At 48.5% G+C, this 21,329-nt stretch overlaps 3 protein-coding genes across 3 annotated transcripts; all 3 read right to left on the minus strand.

The window, feature by feature from the left end:
- Positions 1-829: 829 nt before the first annotated feature.
- Positions 830-2,116, minus strand: TGAM01_v200659 (hypothetical protein; the record flags this gene model as incomplete). The annotated part of the gene is made up of 3 exons (XM_018809041.1): positions 830-1,485; positions 1,670-1,843; positions 2,014-2,116. 3 exons carry the CDS (start codon positions 2,114-2,116, stop codon positions 830-832), a joined length of 933 nt encoding a protein of 310 aa, XP_018657708.1.
- A 1,884-nt stretch (positions 2,117-4,000) lies between these two features.
- TGAM01_v200660 (PQ loop repeat protein) lies at positions 4,001-5,032 on the minus strand (the record flags this gene model as incomplete). Its single annotated transcript, XM_018809040.1, has 3 exons — positions 4,001-4,469; positions 4,582-4,761; positions 4,869-5,032. The coding sequence occupies 3 exons, from the start codon at positions 5,030-5,032 to the stop codon at positions 4,001-4,003; spliced, it is 813 nt and encodes a 270-aa protein (XP_018657707.1).
- Positions 5,033-20,702: 15,670 nt separating this feature from the next.
- On the minus strand, positions 20,703-21,114 carry TGAM01_v200661 (hypothetical protein; the record flags this gene model as incomplete). Its single annotated transcript, XM_024548601.1, has 2 exons — positions 20,703-20,979; positions 21,062-21,114. Coding segments are annotated over 2 exons (330 nt in total), but the record flags the coding sequence as incomplete, so codon positions are not given.
- Positions 21,115-21,329: the final 215 nt, after the last annotated feature.

Consider the following 21,329-nt stretch of genomic DNA (forward strand, 5'->3'; position numbering starts at 1 on the left):
TTTTCATGCCGCAGACTCAACTCTGGCAACAGAACAAACATGTACTATTACAATATTTCAAGACACAATCCAGAGTTACTACAAAAGCGAAATCGCTCCGTCATTCTTGGAACTTTTGTTGTTTCAACAAATTTTGTACAGAACATCACATAATATCAAGGTTCAAAAGCACAAATTCATTTTTAACTGTACCAACACTACTAGCCTTAGTTACCGCGCGCATAAAGATCAAATCCCTATAAATAAAATTCCTTGCCTTGACGTTTCCCGTGTTGTCCATCCCTTGCGATGCCCGTAGTGCGTTGTAAATAGCTAAAGAGCACCGTATTGTTAAGAGGAAAAAAAGAAAAATAAAATAAAAGAAGAAAAAACATCCTGTTCCAGATCACTGCCGCCGTTCTCCCTTCATTGACTTTTGCCTTTCAGATGAGAAGTGAGATGAAGGACATGAAAAAAGAATCATGAAGAAAAGCAAATTTGCTGAAAAATAGAATCGATGTGCCACCCAAACGGAAGAAAAAAATAGAAGAGGGGGCAAATAAGAAGATACAAAGCAATAAGATCGAAGAAAAGAACAGAAAAAGAAAATGGCGGGATCCCTGGAGAGAAAGAAACATCTTTTCTCCCCCCGGCGCCATACACATGCGCGACTAGAGTCGCATATATTTTCCTCAATATACCATCCTATTCGATGCTAAATAGCCAACCATCCGTGCGAGGGAATTTGAAAGGGAAGTATAAAGAGAGAAATAAAAAGAGAAATGTGAGAAATCAACACCACTCTCCTCATAATCGAATGATGGGGTAGGAAAGGAGAGAGAATCCCCCTTTAGATCTCGCCGTAGTTCTGTTGAGAGTAATAGGAACCTCCATAGCCTTGGGAGCCCCCATAGCCTGAACCTGGCGCGTCTCCCAAAGCTGGTCCGGGGTCAAGACCAATGGCCTCTCTAGTGTAGGCGGGCTGGCTGATGGTAGTAATGGGTCCAGCGGTATATGAAGAGAATGCATGGGTCATTGGAGCCTCAGCTTCGGGCTGGGAGTCGCTCGCGTCAAGCTGCGTTGCGGCTTCAGCGATAGTAACGTTGGCCAAGGCGGCAGCTCTGCGAGATGGAGTCCCGTTCCTCTGGCCCGGGAAGGCTCCAGTCTTCTTGGGCTTCTTGGTAGGCGTCATGTCATGTCCGCTCCAGTCCTCAATCTCATCATCTTCTTCATCGGATGAAGATCGTTTGATGATATCGAGCACGTCCATCTTGCGGGCTCGCTTGCGACCCGTGCCAGTGCCGGTACGGCTTCCCATGCTGCGGGCAGGAGTTGGTTTAGATGGAGTAGAAGCGACGCTGGGGCCGCCTGAGCCCAAGTTGAGGCAGTTGGCGACATCGCCTCCCTCACCCTCGACCTTGCGGAGGTGATCGGCGTCCTTCTTGATGCCCCGAAACTGAAACTGAATGCCGTCTGCGGTGGACTGGCCAAAGTACTTGGCAATATCTATAGAGACAAGGCGTTAGCTCTTTGCTAGGAAAGCAATAATAGAAAGAAATGAGACAATATCGTGACTAGAGAAAGCAAGAGTGGTGTGCGTTGAAGCAAGATGCATAGCCAGACAGAAATGCTTTGGATGAGAGAAGCATTTCTGCGAGATCAAGAGCTGGGAATCAAGAACTAGGCATACTCTTCGTGTCCACGGCGTCAATAGTGCCCGGGAGATCACCGTCTGCACAAATATTCTTTGGATCCAGTCCCTTGCCGCGGCCTTCGCGGACGATAACCACCTGCGCTCTGAGACGGCGGAATCGATGGTTCAGAGCGTGTTCAGTCATGTCGGATCCATAGCAAGCGACGATTTCTGGGACGAAGAGTCAACCTTCGCCCCAAATAAAACACAGCGATAGCAAGAACAACGAAGAGCAGATGAATGAGAAACGACGGGGTCCAAGTCTGCAAAAGGCGCAGAGCAAGGGAATAGAGATGATGGTGAAAGATGTACAGCAATAGATGATAACAAACACGGCTTACCTTTGTAGTTCCACTTGACATCTGGATGAGCAGCAACAATGGCTCGCACCATACGGGCTTGGGCCTCGTAGGTTTTGTAATTGGCTTTGCTTGCAGGAGCCATCTTTGTTTTGAGTCTTCGATGAGAACCGGATATTAGCGATGAGAGAGAAAGCGATGGCGCAGTGGAACCAGCACACGGTTCAGCAGTTGATTAATGCAGTGAAAGAATGTGGATTTTGTTGGACGATTCCGATGATCAAGTGAATGTTTGATCGAAAAGAAGAGAGTGTAGTGGGCGGAGGTGTGAAGGCGAAGAAGAGCTGGGAAGCGGCAGAAAGGAAGAGATGGTTGTTATGCAGATGGAACGAGAGGCAGCAGGATCACCTGACTTGAGCCAAAACTTGAAAAAGCCGGTGAAGAGAAAAAAAAGGCCAAAGTGACTGGCAGGTGAATGTGGCCTGGGCAAAGAAGGGCTGCCAGCCGGCAACGGGGCAGCCAATCAAGTTGAGCAGGTTAGGGGATGGTGTTGTGATGAAACTGAGTGAATATAACGATTGCAAGGCACCAAGATGATAGAAGTTTGGACTTGGCATATGATGACAGGTGAATGAGACGAGAGAAGGACGGATGCAGTGACTGAGATGTACAGCTTTGAAGGTTGTGGTGGGTGAGAAGAAGATGTCCAGGGACTTGGGGCGTGGTAGAAGCAAGGTTTCGTTGGCCTACCTATTTGGACGGGTGTATCGAGCTGTAAAAAATGCCAAAGCCTCGTAAAAGAAACTCTCTAGTAATTGAGTGAAAGTAAATTAAAAGGTTGATACGAAGGCTGCATGCCATGTTAGTGGTAAATAGAGTAAAACGGGAGCAGGACATACCTCTATCGCTGGCCGGCTATCAAAAGATGATAGCTTATGACTCGAATAGGTAATACACTAATGCTCCATTGAATAATCTCGGTAGCAAGAAGAAACCAACTATCCGTGGAATTGCCTGTTTAGGTGATGGCAGCCTCGATAAATGGAAGCAAGATCGTAGCACCTATTACTAGCTTGTCAGATATTTGTTTACATTCAACTCCTCTTGACAACAACCTACAAACAATATGATCCGAGATGACCAAAAGAAAAATTAATAAAGGGCGGATGAGAGGAGGGTTCAATAGATATGACCACCTCGTTTCTTCTTTACAATAACCTTGCGAAATATTACGCGATAGGTAGTTGGTTTCAATAGTGCCCAATTTGACAAGAAAAAAGGCCAATGGTACTTGTCAGAAAACCCGACAATCGGGCTTCTTGTAGTGTCAAATGTATAAAATCAAAAGCTGGACTTGAAAGATCCAGCCCGTTCAGGCACTCCTAGTAGATGTACTTCGTACAGGCAATCTCGTATAATCGTGTATGCGGCAGGTTTTCCCTTGCCAGCAGCGATGAGAAAGTCGGGTGGCTGGGGTCTGTCCCCGAAAAGGTACTTTGGTGCAGAGCGCATAAGGGGTGACTTTGGAAGTAGCATCGCATAGTCGAGAACAAGACAGAGAAGAGCAATTGAATGAGAATCGAGAATCTGAACAAAACTCTTTATTAACTATTTGTCAAATATCTTGGAATTGTTTTACCTGTAGCCATCGCCTTGTCGCGATACTGGATCTACTTTCTACAAGGTGGTCTCGCACTACCATAGCTTAACGCCTGGCACTTACGATTCAACCGCGGTGACTTTGCATACCCAGAGCAGCAAGCAGATAGAAAATGAAAAAGAGTTTGAAAAGATGAGTATGTAGAAGCTTTCAAGTTGACATATATGTACGTATGCGCGTATAAACACAGATGTCTATACATTTCGCATAAAGAAGTATGACAGGTAGGCCTACTATTAGTTAGGTATTATACCAAATCTATCACTAATAACCACGAGGTTCATCAACGTTAGTCTAAAAATATACGCGTATCCAAAAATCTCAAATGCGCCCGCATCGTCTCCCGTGCCAATAGACGCCTGCCCCTGTCTAATTCCTCTCGTAGTCGCTGAATGGCGCCGACCGCCGCGTGGGCGTCGTCCTACCCTGCTGCTGCGCTCCAACATCCTGAGCCGAGAAATCCTGCAGAGGGTGACCCTTGACGGTACTCTCGCCCTCTCCGTATATCAAGTACTGGACGCCGAGGAAGCAGTCGCAGCAAGCCTGGAAGATGCCGCAGATCTTAAAGGCCAGAGGGATCTCGGACGTGGCGGTGAAAAACCAAAAGATCTTCATGGCGTCGCCTCCGATCCAGCTAGCGAGCACGGACAGACGGAAGCCTTTGCAAGACTTGGACTGCGCATTGGCGAGGATCTGCGGGATTGGGAGCGTGGCTTCGACGGAGAGACCAATGTAGCCGACGAGGACCGAGTACGTGGCATAGACGGGAGGAATGCTCGACATGACAACTTCGCAAACCAACAGGCCCGCGAAGAGGTAGACAATGAATTGCCAGTATCTGTAATCATACGGTTAGCCTCCTCCTCCTTGCTCATTATTCGACCAACTTCAATGCCCTTCAACTGGTGAGACTCAACGGCTTCGGCGATCTCCATTGCCAGAAATTATACGGCCTCTGCGAAAAGAGCCCCTCGGCAGCAGCGAATGGTAGCCCGGACTCTCCGCCCTTGTTCGAAGGGGCCGGTCGGTGATCGAGCGCAATCTTGAGAAGCGCCACCTGCACGCCCACCATGATCAGGGACTGTATCAGCAGGCTCTCGTCGAATCTTGCGCCGGGCCAGTAGAAGATCCTATTGCCCAACACGTGCATGTTAGCAGAATGCGCCGGATCCGCCGGACGGCCAAGGGGGGCCCAGCCGGCACTGCGACAGAGCGCGAAGTAGAGAAAGAAGCGCACCTGAACAGAGATGCGACCAGCATGATCAGGGGGATGTCGAGAGAGAAGCCCGCGCTGGTCTTGTTGCGGTGCATCGAGACGGCCTGGTCGCCGTAGGAGAGGATGGGCGAGAGGATGATGAACATTGGCGCCATGTAGCCCGTGAGTGTCGCAAGCCAGCCCATTGTTGCGGATGTTGGGATTTCGAAGCGAGCAAATCTCAGGGAAGTCGGAGGTATAATATATGATAATGCTGTATGTATTCGGAACCGCTGGATATCCAAGAAATAAGAAGCAAGAACCAGTCTTTAGCCTCAGTACAGGGGACGAGCCGCCGTGCCTCCGGGGTTGTTAGATAAGGACAGGTTAAGCAATTGAAATGGTAATTAAAGATGCAGCAGAAATCGCAGGCCAAGAGCAAAGAAAGATACACAGAGAGCCGCAGGACCGAGGAATGAATGCAGAAGCGGTAAAAAAAAAAGAAAAGGACGAAAGCGGGCTGACGATGTTTAAGATTGCTGGTAAGATGGATTCGGGGGAAGACCGCGGGCAGGGGATGACCCAGATAAGACCGGATCTGATCGGCGTTAGAGCGGTACCTGGGCGCTGCTGGGCGCTTAGCCGGTGCCAAGCTGGGCGACACTTGTACCGCCCTACCGGCACTCATTAGCGGCTGTGGTCCCTGATTCGCTAGCCTTGCGCCGCCCTACGCAGCCTTGCCCTTGGCAGGGCCCTCCCCACATCTTCAATCCACAGCTGGTGGGCTTCTGGCTGCTTGGAGAATGGATTCGAATAGCATCAGACGGACTTCTCCGGTCTTACAGCGCGGAGGGCTTGCATACCACATCCGCATGTGCCAATTGGTTGCGAGGCATTGTCTTGCGTCCATTACCGCTGTATACCGCATCTGCATTATGGATCTTTTCTAGCCTCTTTTTTTTCTTCTCCCTCCTTTTATCCTTTTCTTGTTTCTATCCCGCGTCCTAACATGTGACGGAGCTTTCGCAGCTAACCAGATGAGACCTCTGTAATGTCTGACTGATTCATTTGTCAAAACAGCTCCATCTATCGCGATTTTATAGGTGTAACACACTCCCAAATCCGAATTACCCCAAGATAAGAACAGAAGAACGAATAGCAAGGGTGTTATAACAATATGTGTTGTAACAATATGTGAAGCGTAGCTTCTAAACAGTACTGGCTCCAAAGCGCCGGATCATATCCAAGAAAATCAGGACCAGTATCAATTCATTTTCATCTTAGGCCGAATGAATTTTCGATTGACTAAACATAGCCGCGGGGCCACCCTGGGCAGCGCAGAGCATTCGAGCACATTGGCAACGATAGGGAAACATCCAAAGCCAACCCTAATCATGGAGCAGCTTTGAGTAAGTTTGATTGCTCATTGATTGATCAATTATAAATCAGATAGTAGATAAAGAGTAAACAGCTTATGCCTTGATGAACAACAAGGCCTGTGACCATGCCACCCAGGCCAGCGTTGGTGCTGGTAACATGAAGATATGTGCCCAAAATCAATGTCCAGCATCAGGGTTTGGCTTCCTTCAACAATCATCTTGACCTTCATTTCTTGCGCATCCCCATAACTCCAAAAAGGGTACAAGAGATAATCGGTGTTCCTCGGAAGGGTAAGCTCTTCCTCCACGACGCATTGCAAGCATTCGTTGCAGCGCTCCTCGTATTTCAGAATCCAATTGCCGCAGTTTGCGCTCAAACAGCTCTTCAACTATCCCAACAGGATAAGAACCGCTGCAAACAACTTTTTGACACAATTTATACCAACACTCCCCTTCGTAATACCTTCATAATACCGACAGCATTGACTGAGTTCTACTTTCCCTGAGATCATCGACCACTTCATGGAAGTTCAGATTGAGATACCGATCACCGGCAAAGATCCGCTGACGGGCGTTCTTAATGTTCTTGACCTCGATATCGGCGAGTTGCTTGCAATTGGGTACGACGAGGCCAGATGGAAGGAGTTGGTCTCAATGACTGATAGCAGTATACTGAATATTGTCATAAGCTACAGCACAACATTAGCATCAGTGCATGTAGGTAAAAAGAAAGCTATAAACTTCACATGTCAGCAAGCAAGTCTTCTCAGCAGATATTCCAAGCAAGATGCGGCCTTACTGTCCATACCCGAAATTACCTATCTTAGCTGCCTTTAATGAGTGGTTCGCATCCGGTCTTCACAGCATTTTTTACGTCCCCCCCGGCGGGCTACTGTGGCATCGGCATCAAATGCGGCTCTGCGACTTAAGATGTAGGTATTCCACTTTACAGCATTTTTAATGCCCTTTAATAGACAGTACTACGATTTTTTAAAATTCAAGGTTACTATGAAACCATATGCGATATCCTCGCCATACTCTTCAAGTCGGACATGGTGTAAACAATAAAGTGTGTAGAGTGTGTAGAGTGTGTTGTAGAAACGGCACCACCAAGTCCGACTCAGGATCTCGTATAGCTCTTTCAGTGTCTTGCTCTATTAGTGCCATGGTTGAGGGCGCCGCTCCAGACATTTTAGACTGAGAGCTGTTTGTGGGAGACTCCATTGGTCTTTTAGGAGTCAACTGCGTTGTAACAGTATGATATCATCAGTATACTCTCCATCAGAGGACGATCTATGAACAATCGACTTGAACCTTGCTCTGATTCAGATTCTTCAGTTGATCCAGAAGACCTGTCTGAGACCCTTCAAAGTCTCATCTCAGCTGCCATATGAGACACAATCGCGACAGTGAGAACACCAAAAATGCTTTTGCATATATTTCAGTTTAGACTGTGGGCTTCTCGTAGGCAGTTTACAGGTAAAGCAGTAAGCTGATGACCACTGCGCGGAAGAAATTGAGACCAAAGCACCACTATCACAAAGAAGATGTTGATAAACGTATCCATCAATGTGACCTTGCCCTGGGTTGGGTGTGGTATGCTCGTTTTCTCATGTTTAGCAAGATGCTAGACAATGTATGGATTTTCTACTCTTCTGGAAAGATAGGTATAAACTAAGACCTTGACCTGGTCAAGTATCGATCAAAGTGCGCTGAAAAGTGCGCAACGCGCATCATGAGTGTCTCACTCGAGATAATCCTCGGATATTGATCGATACTATAAATTCTTGTCAGAGCTGCAATGAGGGGTATATCGCCAAATATCAATCCATAGTCTGGCAGAATTACAACGAAAAGCATGCCAGTAACCTATCAACAGCATCCATCAAGCGGTGTATTTTGGCATGCTCGTTTGATCTTTCGAAGTAATCAAGCCTTCTGATGTCCTCGCATCTCATAGACCAAACTGATCTATTAGACCTCAATATAATGGACGTCCGCGTGAAAGCTCTCTTCAAGCTCCCGTCTTTGATCGGCGATCCAGGTGAAGCCCGGCACATGATTTGTCGATCCATCGTCGGCGAATCTCTTCACCTTGATAGCGGCGTACAAGCAAAAAAGGGCGGCTATCCAGACCCTCGGAGTACACATACAAAAGGCAAACAACTCGTCACCAGCGTCACAAGACACGTCCTTGGCCGGCTACCTATTGCGCAGATTTATGGCCTTTTATTTTTAGCCGCCCAGAGAATCCATCCACCATGTGAGCAGACGCCCCCCCAAAATAAAACCGACAGAGGGGATCCATCGAGATGCATAAGTAGCATCTTTATGCCGGCTGCTGGTCCATCCATCACGAGCCGGCACTCGCTCGATGCACGAAATCTCGCCATTTCGTCTACTATACTACACACTATTCTCGGGAGGCCCCCATCAGCTGCGCACTGGCACCGGCCTGGACATCTTCATTCAGCTGCTGCTTCTGTTTGCTGGGGAGACTAAGAGCACCGCAAAAAAGCTCCAAGAGTATATTTAGCGAAGCATCAGCATCACGCGACCCGTCCAAGCGGCGCATCAGCAACCAGACCCGGACCCGTTGTGATGTGTCAACGCCGCTGCTGCAGCCTAATCAAGAGGCTGAACGAAATACAAGAGCCAACAGAAAGGCATGGGATAAATCAGACAAAAAAATCCTTGGGTACCAAGAACAAAAAGAATTAGCGAGAGAGAGTGTGTGAAAAAAGAGCAAATCGCTCCGCCACCCACTTAGACGCCTGGACAAGGATGCGCTCGCTGGAATCGCCACGCTCTCTGCGGAATCTGGCCCCATCGCAAGATCATGAGGCGGGCTGGGACGTTCCGTGTCGTGTCTAATTTGGGGCCTGTCATTGTCACACACCCAACGCTGTTTTTTCCCCCGTCTAGCTTGTTGTTTGCACTATCTAAATAGCAGTAGGACTAAGCAGGGAAGAAGAAGAAAACGCACAAAACGTGCCACACCACACAGCCAATAAGAGCCTGAAGGATTGCGCCGACATGAAATTTTGGCATGCAACCAAGGCACAACCCAAGCCCCGACAAAAGATCCAGGCCTCTCTCGCTTTCACGTTCTCGGGAAGAGGAGGGGGCGTGTTTTTCGTGCAGCGTTTGTGTCTATACGGATACATCAAATATGGGTGGCTCACGATAATGGACAGGAGGAGCTGAAAAATAAAAGCTGCGTTAATGACGTTACATTGCGCGCGCGGCAAGCATTCCGCGCTTCTGTGGCTTTTTTTTCCTCTCTTTCTTTATTCTCTCGTTTGTTCGTATAGACGAGGCCTGGTTGTTTTATTTGATTGATTTCCAATTTTTTTTAATTTGTAGATTTTCATGTGGATGGCCACGCACCACATGCAAACTTTCCTGTTTTTGCGAGCCTCGTGGAAAATAAAAGCCCAATCACATCGCTCTCGGGCGAAGGGGAACAGCTCCAGCCTCCAGCGCTGCTACACCGAAGCGCATCCGTCGCATAAGCTGCATTCACTGCATTCGCTCGTATACGAAGCAACATGTAGACTGCAATTTTCCATGTACATGCATACATGTAGGTATGGAGTACCCGGAGCATGCGGTTCGACCACGCAGTTTGATCTCTCTAGATTCGACAGCGAGACCCAAATCATCATCTGTTTGCTTGGAACTCAGCATAATACACGCCACGTACGATAGCTCTTCATGTAGGTAGGTATAATGAGCTTCATCCAACAGCCGAGGCTGGTATCTCACCGAAGCTTTCAACAAGTGTTCTTCGCATGACAAATGCTCTGATGGAACGTTGCTGCAAATGTAGTATCTCCGTATAGGTAGGTAGGTACCTTAGTAGGTAGACATAGTATGTGACGTGGATTGCTGCTACTACATGTCACCAGGCTATTGCCACCAAGCACGCAAATATCATCAGAGCAGCGCATCACCATAGTCTCCAGCATCTCTGCAGGGAGAAATAACTCAATGGCTGGAAATACGAATTTCCAAAAGCTGTGATTTGTTTGTACCCCAGATATGAAACAACTCTTGCCCCTGCGACTTCAGCCGCACGAGGCAAAGGCAAACTTGGCATATCCATCAACGTACTTGGCCCCCAAGTCAATCACGATTGGACTAGAAGCTGTATCTGCTCTTTCACTATGCAGTATATCTGTAGAGCAATAATGAAGACGCAAAAGAAGAGAGTAATCACAAAACAAGATAGGGTATTGTCGGGTGCCCAGTTTCCCAAACATGCCAACAGCCCCTTTCTCGACCTTATTTTTTTCCAATCACTCTTCCATATATAAAGCTACACCTTCTGAGAGCTGTATTCTTTAGCATTGCATGTTACAAGCAGCGTATTCCAACACTTTTCCAATCTCAAGTAAACTGTTCCAACCAGCTAGGTATCTCATACAGAAGGAATGCCAGCCATGCTCGTATTCACATCTTGGCTTTACCCTTTCTCCTCTTCCATGCCAGTGCCAATGTTCGCCAAGCTCAGCCACACATGCACCATAAAAAAATGAAAAAGTTAAAACATCCTTCGTAAAGTACTGTTCACCCTGCGAGACGAGTCATGATAAGCTCTTCGGCGTGGACCTACTGGACACTTGAAATAGCGAGGGCAAGAATACTCGACAAACAAACGGCCCGTGGAAATGTGAATGGCAAAAGTTTAATCACAGAAAGGGAGGCTCAAATGCCACACTTTTGATGACGACTCCTTCACCAACGTGGAAATAACACATCACATGAGTCTTGGTCTTACAAATCACAAACATCACCCTTCTAATGACAATGGCCGCAAGATTACGTGTACAGAATTGCCTCTAAAAGAAACAAAAAGAATGACAAGTCGTCATATCCCACGTCGAGTTGTCATTTCAGGATGCAAATCCGGCACAATGCCATCCATTTCACCATTTTGGCCGATCAGTAAAGGTAAGAATGAAGATGGACACATGGAGCTCCCACCGCAGGATCACCACACCTCCGCTTCCTTTGAAACATGTCTCCAAAAATGTTCATTGCCGGTAATATAGACATATGCTCTCATAGTTTCAGAAAGTGTAAAGTTGCCCAACGTATCCCGTAGAGACCAATCTCACTGACCACCACCTATTTCATCCGTGACTAACTGAAGGATGGGATTTTAATATCGGAAATTCCTCTACGGGATCATCTCGAGGATACTGCCAGCCTCATTCTGATCCTGAGATAATGAGTTCATGCGTGTATGCAACCCCAACATGTCATTTCTGGAGAAGGATTCTTTGCGGAAATCTGAGCTGTTACGTACAGTCTGACGAGAAACCAAGCTATACGTATACGTACTTCAAGATATATGATCTAATCTTAAGAAGAGGGTATATACTCAACAATGGGGCATTCTTCCATGATACATCGCTACACATGTCATCAAGCAAAAGAAAGGAAAAGTGACCAGAGTACCCCGAGGTACAGATAACAGGGATCAAGATCAATAATGCGTTTTGTCTCCTCATCCAAATTAAAACAAGTCATATGCCTGTATCTCTCTTACGGGACCTTTTGATAGTTGTTATAGCGTCCCTAATTCCCCGTCTAGCATTTGAGCATCTACTTGTTCGAGTAATTCCATCATTGCCTCTTTGCCCCTTTGGTCTCACCAGAAAATCCAATAATCCAAAATTGGATACAACGTCCGTTATACCATCCAGATTCCACGTTCAAGGCATTCTATTTCTCCGAGGAAAGGTACTGCTAAAGCATATATCAGCCTTATCAGGAAAAAAAAAAGACCAATATGCCAAAAATCCAGGGTAGCTCCCATAGCAGACAAGAAACACCACCTCCACATCCCGGAAAAGCATCCAATTCAGGAAACTGACGCTATTCCCATGTAGTGTAATTCCAAACCGTCGGCTGAAGGTCCTTCACTCCTCCGCGGTTGGACGAGCAGTTTGAGAATTACAAAAAGAACCCAGCCCCCCTAGCAGGGAATGTATTCCATCAGCCGTCGGTCGTATTCCTGTCGGTGTATGTATAGGCACCAATAGCACAACGCAGGTAGGGGCTAAAAACGTAATGATAAAAAACCATTCTACTCATACAATACATGTCATACATACAGTAAGCCCTCGGCCAGTGGCGGTACAGGTCGAACCACTATTAAAAGCAGGCGACTACCATGAGCACACTGCCGAGTCAAAATACCCGGTCACAGCATATGTTACTCGGGCTTGGGAAAAAGCAATCCCTCAGGGCTTGCTTATTCATCCCTGTAAGGAATCATTATTGCCATAACTGGGCAGATGGCATCGAAACCAACATTTCAAAGAAACAAGTTCGGCGTTCAGGCAGATCACCTGAAACTGTTACAAGGCTCCCGGGGGGGGGGGGGGGGATTCCGGCATCTTTCTGGAAGAAACCATATTATCATGCCTCCTCCACGGGTATACTCTCGGCAAGTAGGAATCAGCCGACAAAAGCAATCGTTGTCTTGTTTCATATTCTTAGTCCCTTTACCGCCTCTCTCGGCCGAAAGCATCTGACTAGGTATTTTTGCCATTTAATACCTATTTGGGTGGTGATGATCAAATATGAGTGTCTTCACAGTACTAGTAGCCCAAAAACGTATTACAGAACAGCATCATCTCGCCGTAGGAACTTTCGGCGAACTTCATCACCGCCCTTAACGCGCCGGCCTGCCTCTCAGTGCGAAAAAAAAAGAAATAAACAACCGCTGAGCCTTGAACGCCGGGAGAAGGGAAGGGGGGAAGCAAAGGGGTCATAAAAGAGTATAGTATAGTAAGCCAATACCCCGGGGATTTTCTCACCTCTTACATGTACGCAGCAGCACCAGTTATGCGTAAGTTCCCGAATCCAGTAACACGGCACTGGTCAACCCCACAGCCCGTAGAAGGATATTCGGTGATGCAACCCGAGTCTGAGTGAGATCACTGCCGCATTCTTGCTTCTTTGCATGCTTGGTCAGGCTTGGAACAGCATGGGTGTTTCTTATGCGGCCGGGCTGCCCCTCCATCGACGAAGCTATGGTTTTCTAGGTCCCCTAAGCCCCCATGTAGGTGAAAGCGAAAAGGGAAATGCATGGCTGCTAGTAGACGCACGAGTATGAGCTCTCCCTGTAGTCTGCTCCGTAGCGTTTGGGAAGCAGCCTAGAGCCTTTCCACCGGCGTCGATTCGTCGCTGCTGGTGAATCCTGCATATGACGAGTAATATCGGTGTGGCAGCAAGGGTATACGAAATAAGAGCTCCATTCTGCCACACCTCCCCATAGACCATGCCGGTACTAAAAAGATTTACCAGAAACACTAAAAACGTATAGCGATAGCTAGGTGTGGTTAAAAAGAGAGAACGTAGGTGAGTTGTAACCACTTTGGGCAGTCATCATCACAGCCCATCTCTAAATTCGTCCTTTTGGCGGAGCTAGGCCAAAAGCCCGAGAGCCGAATGGTACCCGTTCAAGGGACGTGATGGGTGGATAGGGATTTAGCATAACGGGGAAATAGGGGCGTTAAGAAGCCTAGCTGCTACTGTAGAAAGAAATCAAAGCCGGAGAGGAAATGAAGAGACGGAGGGATAGAAAGAGAGAGTGACAAAACGAGAGGGCAGCTCCGTGGCTAATCTTATTACACCAGACAAGCGGGCGGTGTTCGCGATATATACCTACCTCGCGTGCCGAGACTGCGCAACAGTCAGCTAATATCCCAATGACAATATCATACTGTACAGTAAGGTACCACGGCTGATGAGCATCTTCCAGATACACGGGTTATCAAAGATGAGATTGGCATTCCAGCAATCCCTGCTTTGCCATGTCATGAGGTTGCATCGGCGCCTCTCTTCAAACCAATGCGACGCCACGCTTCGGCCTCCTCTCTGTCTCCGGCTCTCCTCCCCAGAGGCAAAACGCGCGCTACGGGGGGTGGCCTGTCAGGATCTCGTTACCACCCCCATTCAGCCGCGGCGGGCCGTGGGCCACGATCACAGGCCACACCACTGCCCGTCATTGCAAAGCCTTTTCGGAGCGACTCCCTAATTCTGCGAAAGTGTGACACCATCTCCATCTCCACGTCTCCGCAGCCATGGTTCAAGTTACTCCGTCTGTTGTGATAGAATACCAATACTTGTGCCCGGCTCATACAGTAAGTCCCTTGTCTCGAAGGGAGGGGGGGGGGGGGGGGGGGCGCCGGGTCTGCCTCATCTCGCTCATCTCGCTCGCTCAAAGGGGGGCATATCGCCACGTAGTTGTACGACTCGGCGGCACTTCTTAAGCCCAGTGTTACTTGTAGTTCCATAGTCTCCCCTGTTCCCCCAAGACCTTTTCCGGGGCATTCCCAAGTGGGCCCTCCCCAAAAAGGGCCTGTTTCGTTCTGGACACCGAAAGAAAAGCCTTCGCCCGCTAACTGAAAAGCGCCACGCCCCAGGGAAGAAGCGCCGCCAGGACGCCGAACTCCAACTTTTCCTTTACGATAGCATCGCCGAAGAGAGATGACACTGAGCAGCAATGGTTGGCGGATAAGTGGGCTTCGATCGGGCAGCTGAATTGTTCGTGCCATCTAGCAGAACGCCTACTGTCGTTAGATAGAAGGCCGGTCCATGAGCACGCGGTATTTTCCCCTCACTCTTGTCTTTTCTTTAATTAGGTGGCTGTGAGTTTAGTAGAGGGTACTTGTCGGCAGCGCGATACTGCTCGTATCGCAGGCGTATACGAGTAAGCGTTTGGTATTTGCATTATACAAGCCAAACCTTGGCTTCAATCGGGGAGAGCCCGCCGTCGCAACCTAGCCCTGACAACTAAGAGCTTCTCCTGCGCAAGATCTGCCGCTGCGGCAGGGTGCTCGGCAGATGAACTGAGTACCGTCGAACCGTGGAGGGCAAGCCGTAGTAGCAGCGAGCAACCCTTCTGTAGGAATAGGGAATAGGGCCGGCGACGGTGCGACCACAGAGGCTAAACGATGCCGCCCATCTGTCTTTAATGGATGCCGCGGGCCGCCGCTTCGCTGCTAGAAGCTGCCTCTGGCTTCTTCCCGCGAACAGGCGCGTTCTGCAGCGTGGCCGGGATGCCACGAGGGATTCTCCTGGCGCCATCATTCTCAAATTCCGGCTGTTCATACGTGAACCTGGCGACATGCACGTGGGACTCCAGGGATCATGGTACTTACAGCAGGTATCAGACAGACCTTTGGGGGAGCAGCATGGGCGCGCATTATTTTGCTTTTTCCGGATAAGCCCTGGCAGCCAAGATGTGGGGGTGGGAGAGAGCGAGAGAACAGAGCCAGCAAGAAAAAGAAGCTCTGCTAGTAAGACGGTTGCGTGCTAGGGGTGTAAGAGGCCATGCCAAGTTCAAGCACGCATATGATGGACGTGCAGAGGCTTGCAAGTGCGGTTTGTATTCCGTCCTCGTACTGAATGGGGGTCCGCGGCGTTGTTATGAGTCGGGGCCTTTGGAAGCGCTGACTCCAAGCTGGCTCTAGAACTTGGGACGAGAAAAGAGGCGCAAGGCTAGTACCGATTACCCCTTGCGAGAGAAGCCCAGGCGCTTCTGTACTTCTAAAACGTATGATCTCGGCTTGGCGGTTTGGAAGGAAGGCCAGCAACAGCAATGTTCCCCTGTATTCGGAGTAGAGAGCGCCTCTGGCTGAGAGGCTTTGCTTTTTGTAGAAAGCATTGCGGCACATCATCTGTCGGCTAACCCAGGCATAACTCCCACCATCCCGTACTTGTAATAGAACGGCACTTGAACTAGAAAGTGCCGAAAGAAACGCCTGTTCCGGACTGGGGTAGCAGCTCTTTTGGTACGGTTCCAAGCCAAGCGCAGCCTGTATTCCCATTACACACTGTTCTGTTACACTTCGTTCTGCCGCTCACAAATATGTGGGTGTCTCTTGTCTCTTATCTCTCCGAATCTCCCCTTGCGTCAGCTGGAAGCTCAGCCGGATGCGTGTTCCGCTACATTCTCGCATGATTCAGGGAGCTACCTAGGTACTCCGTTGTTGTCTGAGTATTACCAGATCCGCTCAAAGGAATAGCTTGTGATTTCCCCGAATTCCGGAGTTATGGGGACGCCAGCTGGGCGGTTCGCTCGGTACTTACTTGAGACAGTAATGGGCTGAATTGTAGGAGTACAGTAGCACTATCTCTGACGGTGGATATTCAGGCGCAGCTATGCAAGTGTTGACCAAAGGGGAAACCCGTCTACAAGCCACGAAATCCCGCGGCTATAAGTCCGTAGATAGCCTGGTCATTGTTCTCTGCCAATACGTAAGTAGATGCTAGAGGCATTTCAGCTGTCTAAGCTTGATCGACGGCTGGAGGCTAATGCTTACCACTCACTAGGATCTCAGGTATGACTGGTACGATGTCTAGCCAGGATCGTTCGCGCACAGAGCAAGCTCCAGGACTAGGAAACGTCATGTTTCTGCGACAAAGGGTATCTTTAAAGGACAGCCTAGCGCGCTTGGCGTTTTGGGCGCCTTGCTTTTCGATGGGATCGGGACGAGAGACCTTGGAGAGCTTATTTTCCTTTGATATGGCATGGTACGGGCTTCAGGTTTCCTTTGTCTCAGGTACGCGCAAGTAGTAATGGCACTACATGTCATTCGTACATGTCTTATTGCAGTGGCTGATGCAGTGCTTGGTTCCATTTTGCTCCGCACTATGTATGGAGGAAGTGAATACTACTAATTTAGGCAACTCTCTGTAGCTCGTACATAGGTAAGCTGTTAGCCTTGAGAAGGATTGCTGAAAAAGCAAAAAGTCCGAGTCATTGTCCAGAACAAACTGGCCTGGGGGAATTTGATTCTGGTAAGAGATTAGGTATATCAAATCGAACACCGCAAGCTATTCCATTTGGAGTTTGCCTCGGTACCTAAGAGTTAGCACATTGCCGACTGCTAGAACTTTGTGGATACATAGTCTGACTCCGCCTCCAAGATTCGTTTGCTGCTGGGTCAATGGCGAGCAAAATTCTGAGCCCTTTGTGCCTGTTCTATCCACTTCTCAACACCCCTGTATCGCTCGGTAGTTCGCGAGGCAAAAATGCTCTTGCTTCCAAGATATGGAAAACATCAAAGAGACTTGTCTCCTGGTGGCCGATTTAGCCACGCGGTTCCCGCAGCCGGCATCCGAGCCGTGTAAGATTGCGTTGACGTCGCCATCGAGCATGTTGTAAGGATGTGACGTTTCCCCTATTAGTTACAGCAGCCGGCCGAGCTGAGGAGCTGCTCGTATATAATACGATGTACCTGGGTCATTGCCACTAGGCTTATATACAATCCACCCTGTAAAGGCGGCTCGGACAGGCTCTTGTTACCGTCCACAAGGCAAGGGACAGGCACGCATCCGAGTTGATGACCGTAAGCTATTACGTTCCTGCCAATTGATGGGGACCCTTGGAAAAGGAGGCATGCTGTTTGGCTAATATGTGCATACATGCAATAACACATATACCTTGCGTAGAGTACTTGTAGTATAAGGTACCTTGTATACGTTTACTTCAATTTCGCCAGGCATTGGAGCATGCATCGGAATCCCGCGGAGACAGAGGCATAAGCAGCGTATAGCCCGCGGTATGTAAGAGATCTTGTTTTAGCTAGAATGAGAAAGAAGCCTGCAACATGTAGCATCAGCACTGCCATTGAGAAGGGCCCAGAAAATAGGTTGTTGTAAAACTCAAGGTATACCAATGGCCGTAGAAATCCTGGGCGATATCTTTCAACAGTAGAAGGATAGATCGCTAGACACGTCAAATCGATGATGCTCCAAATTCTTACTTGTACCTGCTGCTCTGGGGAAGATGTCGGCAGTGGTTGGACATGACCAGTCGGCCCCTGAATATACGCAACAGCCAAGTGGCTAATGACTCAGTGTTATGCCGGTAGATTTCTCCCATCATTCGCCTCGCCAATCATCAAAGTGTGTGTCATACTTTAAACTGTCTCGGCATATATGTTAGGAGTCCAAGCGCGGATGGGGGTGCCGGCAGATGAGCATCAGTACTGTGCGTACTTTGAGGAAGCTAATAATGTGCGCTGACACAGATGAATCTCGCTCTGCGTATAGGCTGAGCAGCACCTCAGAAAATCGCGCCACAATAGCTACCGCTTGAAATGATGAACTACTTCTTTGACTGGCCAAATCCGATGCCATCCCTGGTAAATTAACCAGATCGGGGTTTGTGTTTAAGAGGGCTTTGCTCGTCCGTCGGAACTGGGATACCAGCCTTTCGATCGTCTAAAAGGGGTTTTTTTTTTTTTTTTTTTGTGTTGCCACAGTAGCCTGCGGAAGCCGGCGCCAGTGAGTCTGATTCGAAGCCATTTAGGGGTACTGTCTCATGGGACACTTGTGCTTGAATGAAGCATTCGGGGATACATATTAGTGGCGAAAAAAAAAAAAAAAATACAACCGAAGGCACGTTACACTCGTAGATCTGCGGTGAAGACGCTGCTACTTTGCGGTCTGATCCATACAGTACGCCGTGGGGGCGGGTACTAAACAGATGATCGTGCGTACCATGTTTGAATCTCAAAGGCGATCTTTTGCTTCACATCTCTTAGTTTTCTAGCCACTTGTTTTTCGCCTCTCACGATCCTGCTATTGAAGTAGAATACGTTAGCAACAGATAGTACTCACACTAGTATTCGTATATTCATAGTACGAAAATACGCCGTAAGATGTCACTGAAATGAATGGATTGATATGCTCCGCTTACCTGGACTGGTCGACACTAAAAGTCAGTCCGAGAAAAGGTGCACTTGGGTGGTAGCCAGATCTGAGCGACATGGTTTTCGCCGGTCTTACTGCGTACCCATGGGGCCATGGTTCAGAACGGGTCTCCCTCAGCCATGCCTTAACTTCCACCAAGCTATCCAGATTCGCATCCATCCTGGACCCTGAATACTGCTGTACAGCATGGTTAGTACTGCTACTTTATTAGCAGCGAGGGATACTTGTACTCGTACATCATCCCCCCGCGGCATCGCACCGCCACAGCTATGAATGGATAGCTTCTGGGTGAAGGCTGTCCACCGCAAGATATCCTGAAAAGAAAACATGGTCGGGTCAACAGCGAGCGTTCGACATAATGTTGCTTAGCGCACCTCGAGAATAAACGGAGCAGGACATAGGTATTTCGTAACTCCATGTGTATGAATATCTTTGCGAGAAGCGTCGCTATCGTCTTAGCGCGCAGCAAGAGTTTAGCAATTCTGTAGGGGCTTGCTAGCTGTGACGACGTTGATTAAAGACTCGGCCGAGCTGGTTCGTTCTCGCGTACCGGTAATTAGCGTTGCATGGCTGATCCGGAGATGGTGCTTTTTCAGGCAACTAGGAGCCGGGACTCCCATGCTAAAGGCGCGGACTTGGGCGGGCAAACCGAACGATAAAGTGGGTTCCGGGGTACAGGCAAGCGTATAGAAGGTATATTGAGTAGTAGGTAGTTGTCAACGCACATTCAGGGTTCTACGTTTGTGTAAGACATAGATGCCTGTGTCGCTCGTGTCTCACACAAGCGCATCCAGCGCATCCTTTGCTTCGTTATCCAACATTGATTGGTAGCCCGTTTTTGCAAATAGCAGTGGTACTTGGATACACTGGTTATTTGTCAACCACCTTCATTTGTAGCACACACATTGAGCCAGTGGATCTTGGCCCATGCTCTCTGTCCCGACGGAGAGCGGCATGATACGGCGGTCGCGGGCGTATCAGCAGCCGGTACATTCGGCGAACTTGTTCCTGGCACTCCGAAAATACCTAGTGATGATGATCCCGCTTTTTGGTTAAATAGAAGCAATGAGGGATAAGTGGCCGAGTGACGCATGCTCCGTACGGAATCCCGTGTAAGAGCATATCTAGCTGAGATTGGTTGGTTGTCCACAGTCACACGCGAAAGTATCTGTATTAGTACCGCCCGAATATCCAGTAATACCTAGATCAATACGCCCCATTCGCTGTAACTGGCAGCCACATTGTCTTTACTACTTGGATTTTTCAAATGCCTTTCCCCCCCACCAACGGTTAGTCCATGGCTTGGAGGGAAACACAGGCATACAGGACACACTGTTATTTCATTTTTTCAGTGTGTATTTTACGCATCCCTGATGCTGGTACGTGCTCATTTTAGCAGAAAGAATATTCCAGCGCTTCCATGCCGGGGGGGTCAAAGTCCGTGCTTTTCAATGGCGTGGCGATCTAACAGTAGCCCCGGACTGGGGTCTGAAGTACCAAAATTATCCGCAGGGCTTGCTGTGGAGTTAATGTCTTAGCTGGTGTTCGCTGATGACCCGCCTTGCGCTATTTTTCTTGCCATACTGTAGTGTTTGAACGGTCATTCTCTTGTTTCAATAGTGGTTAGCACGGCGTCATGCCAATAGATGTCGAATGTAATTCTTTTGTTCATTCTTGTCATGAGTGTTTTCTGGAAAATGATAACGGAAAAATATCGCGATGGCGAGCTCCCTATAGAACCGACATGTTCAGCTCAGATAGCAGTAGGCCTTTCGGTTGGGGGCTGAGAATTGGTGCCACGGGAATTGTGTGACTTTTTCTTTTCTTTTTTAGCTCTGTGGCATTTCGACCAAAACGTCCAACTGGGGAAAATCGACGGGAGGTCGGTCACCGGTTCTCTCCGACTCCGGTGCATTGCAAGGAGTGTACAGCAAATGCCGTTGATGTTTGCAGTACCTCTAAGCTTGGCTGTAAGTCGACTAAAGGGACAGAGGATCGACAACTGAACCTCTGCCGCGTTTGTGTGAAAGCTGCGCGAATCATTGCCCTGTCAATATCCAGTCACGGCGAGGGGGGAAAAATCTATGGGAAGCAAGCGGCCTGGGGTCGTACGCAATATACCCGCTTCGAGTTCCACGCGCGTGCGGCTGAAAGATAGGCAATAGGTACCTACCGGCACGTCATGGTAAGTAGTAGTACGGTTTACCTTCTTTCTGTATAGTCGCGTTGCCTTGGTGGTCTAGTGGCAGCAGCACTTTGTTTAAAACAGCCTGGTAAATTGACTTTGCCGGATAAAGTAACTTAGACGCAAAATAGTAATGGAAAGTAGCCCGGTATAAGTGATGGAACTGCAGTGATATCGTTAACTGAGCGTTGCATT

The sequence above is a fragment of the Trichoderma gamsii genome (assembly GCF_001481775.2).
Source record: "Trichoderma gamsii strain T6085 chromosome Unknown Scaffold_2.2, whole genome shotgun sequence".
NCBI lineage: Eukaryota > Fungi > Ascomycota > Sordariomycetes > Hypocreales > Hypocreaceae > Trichoderma > Trichoderma gamsii.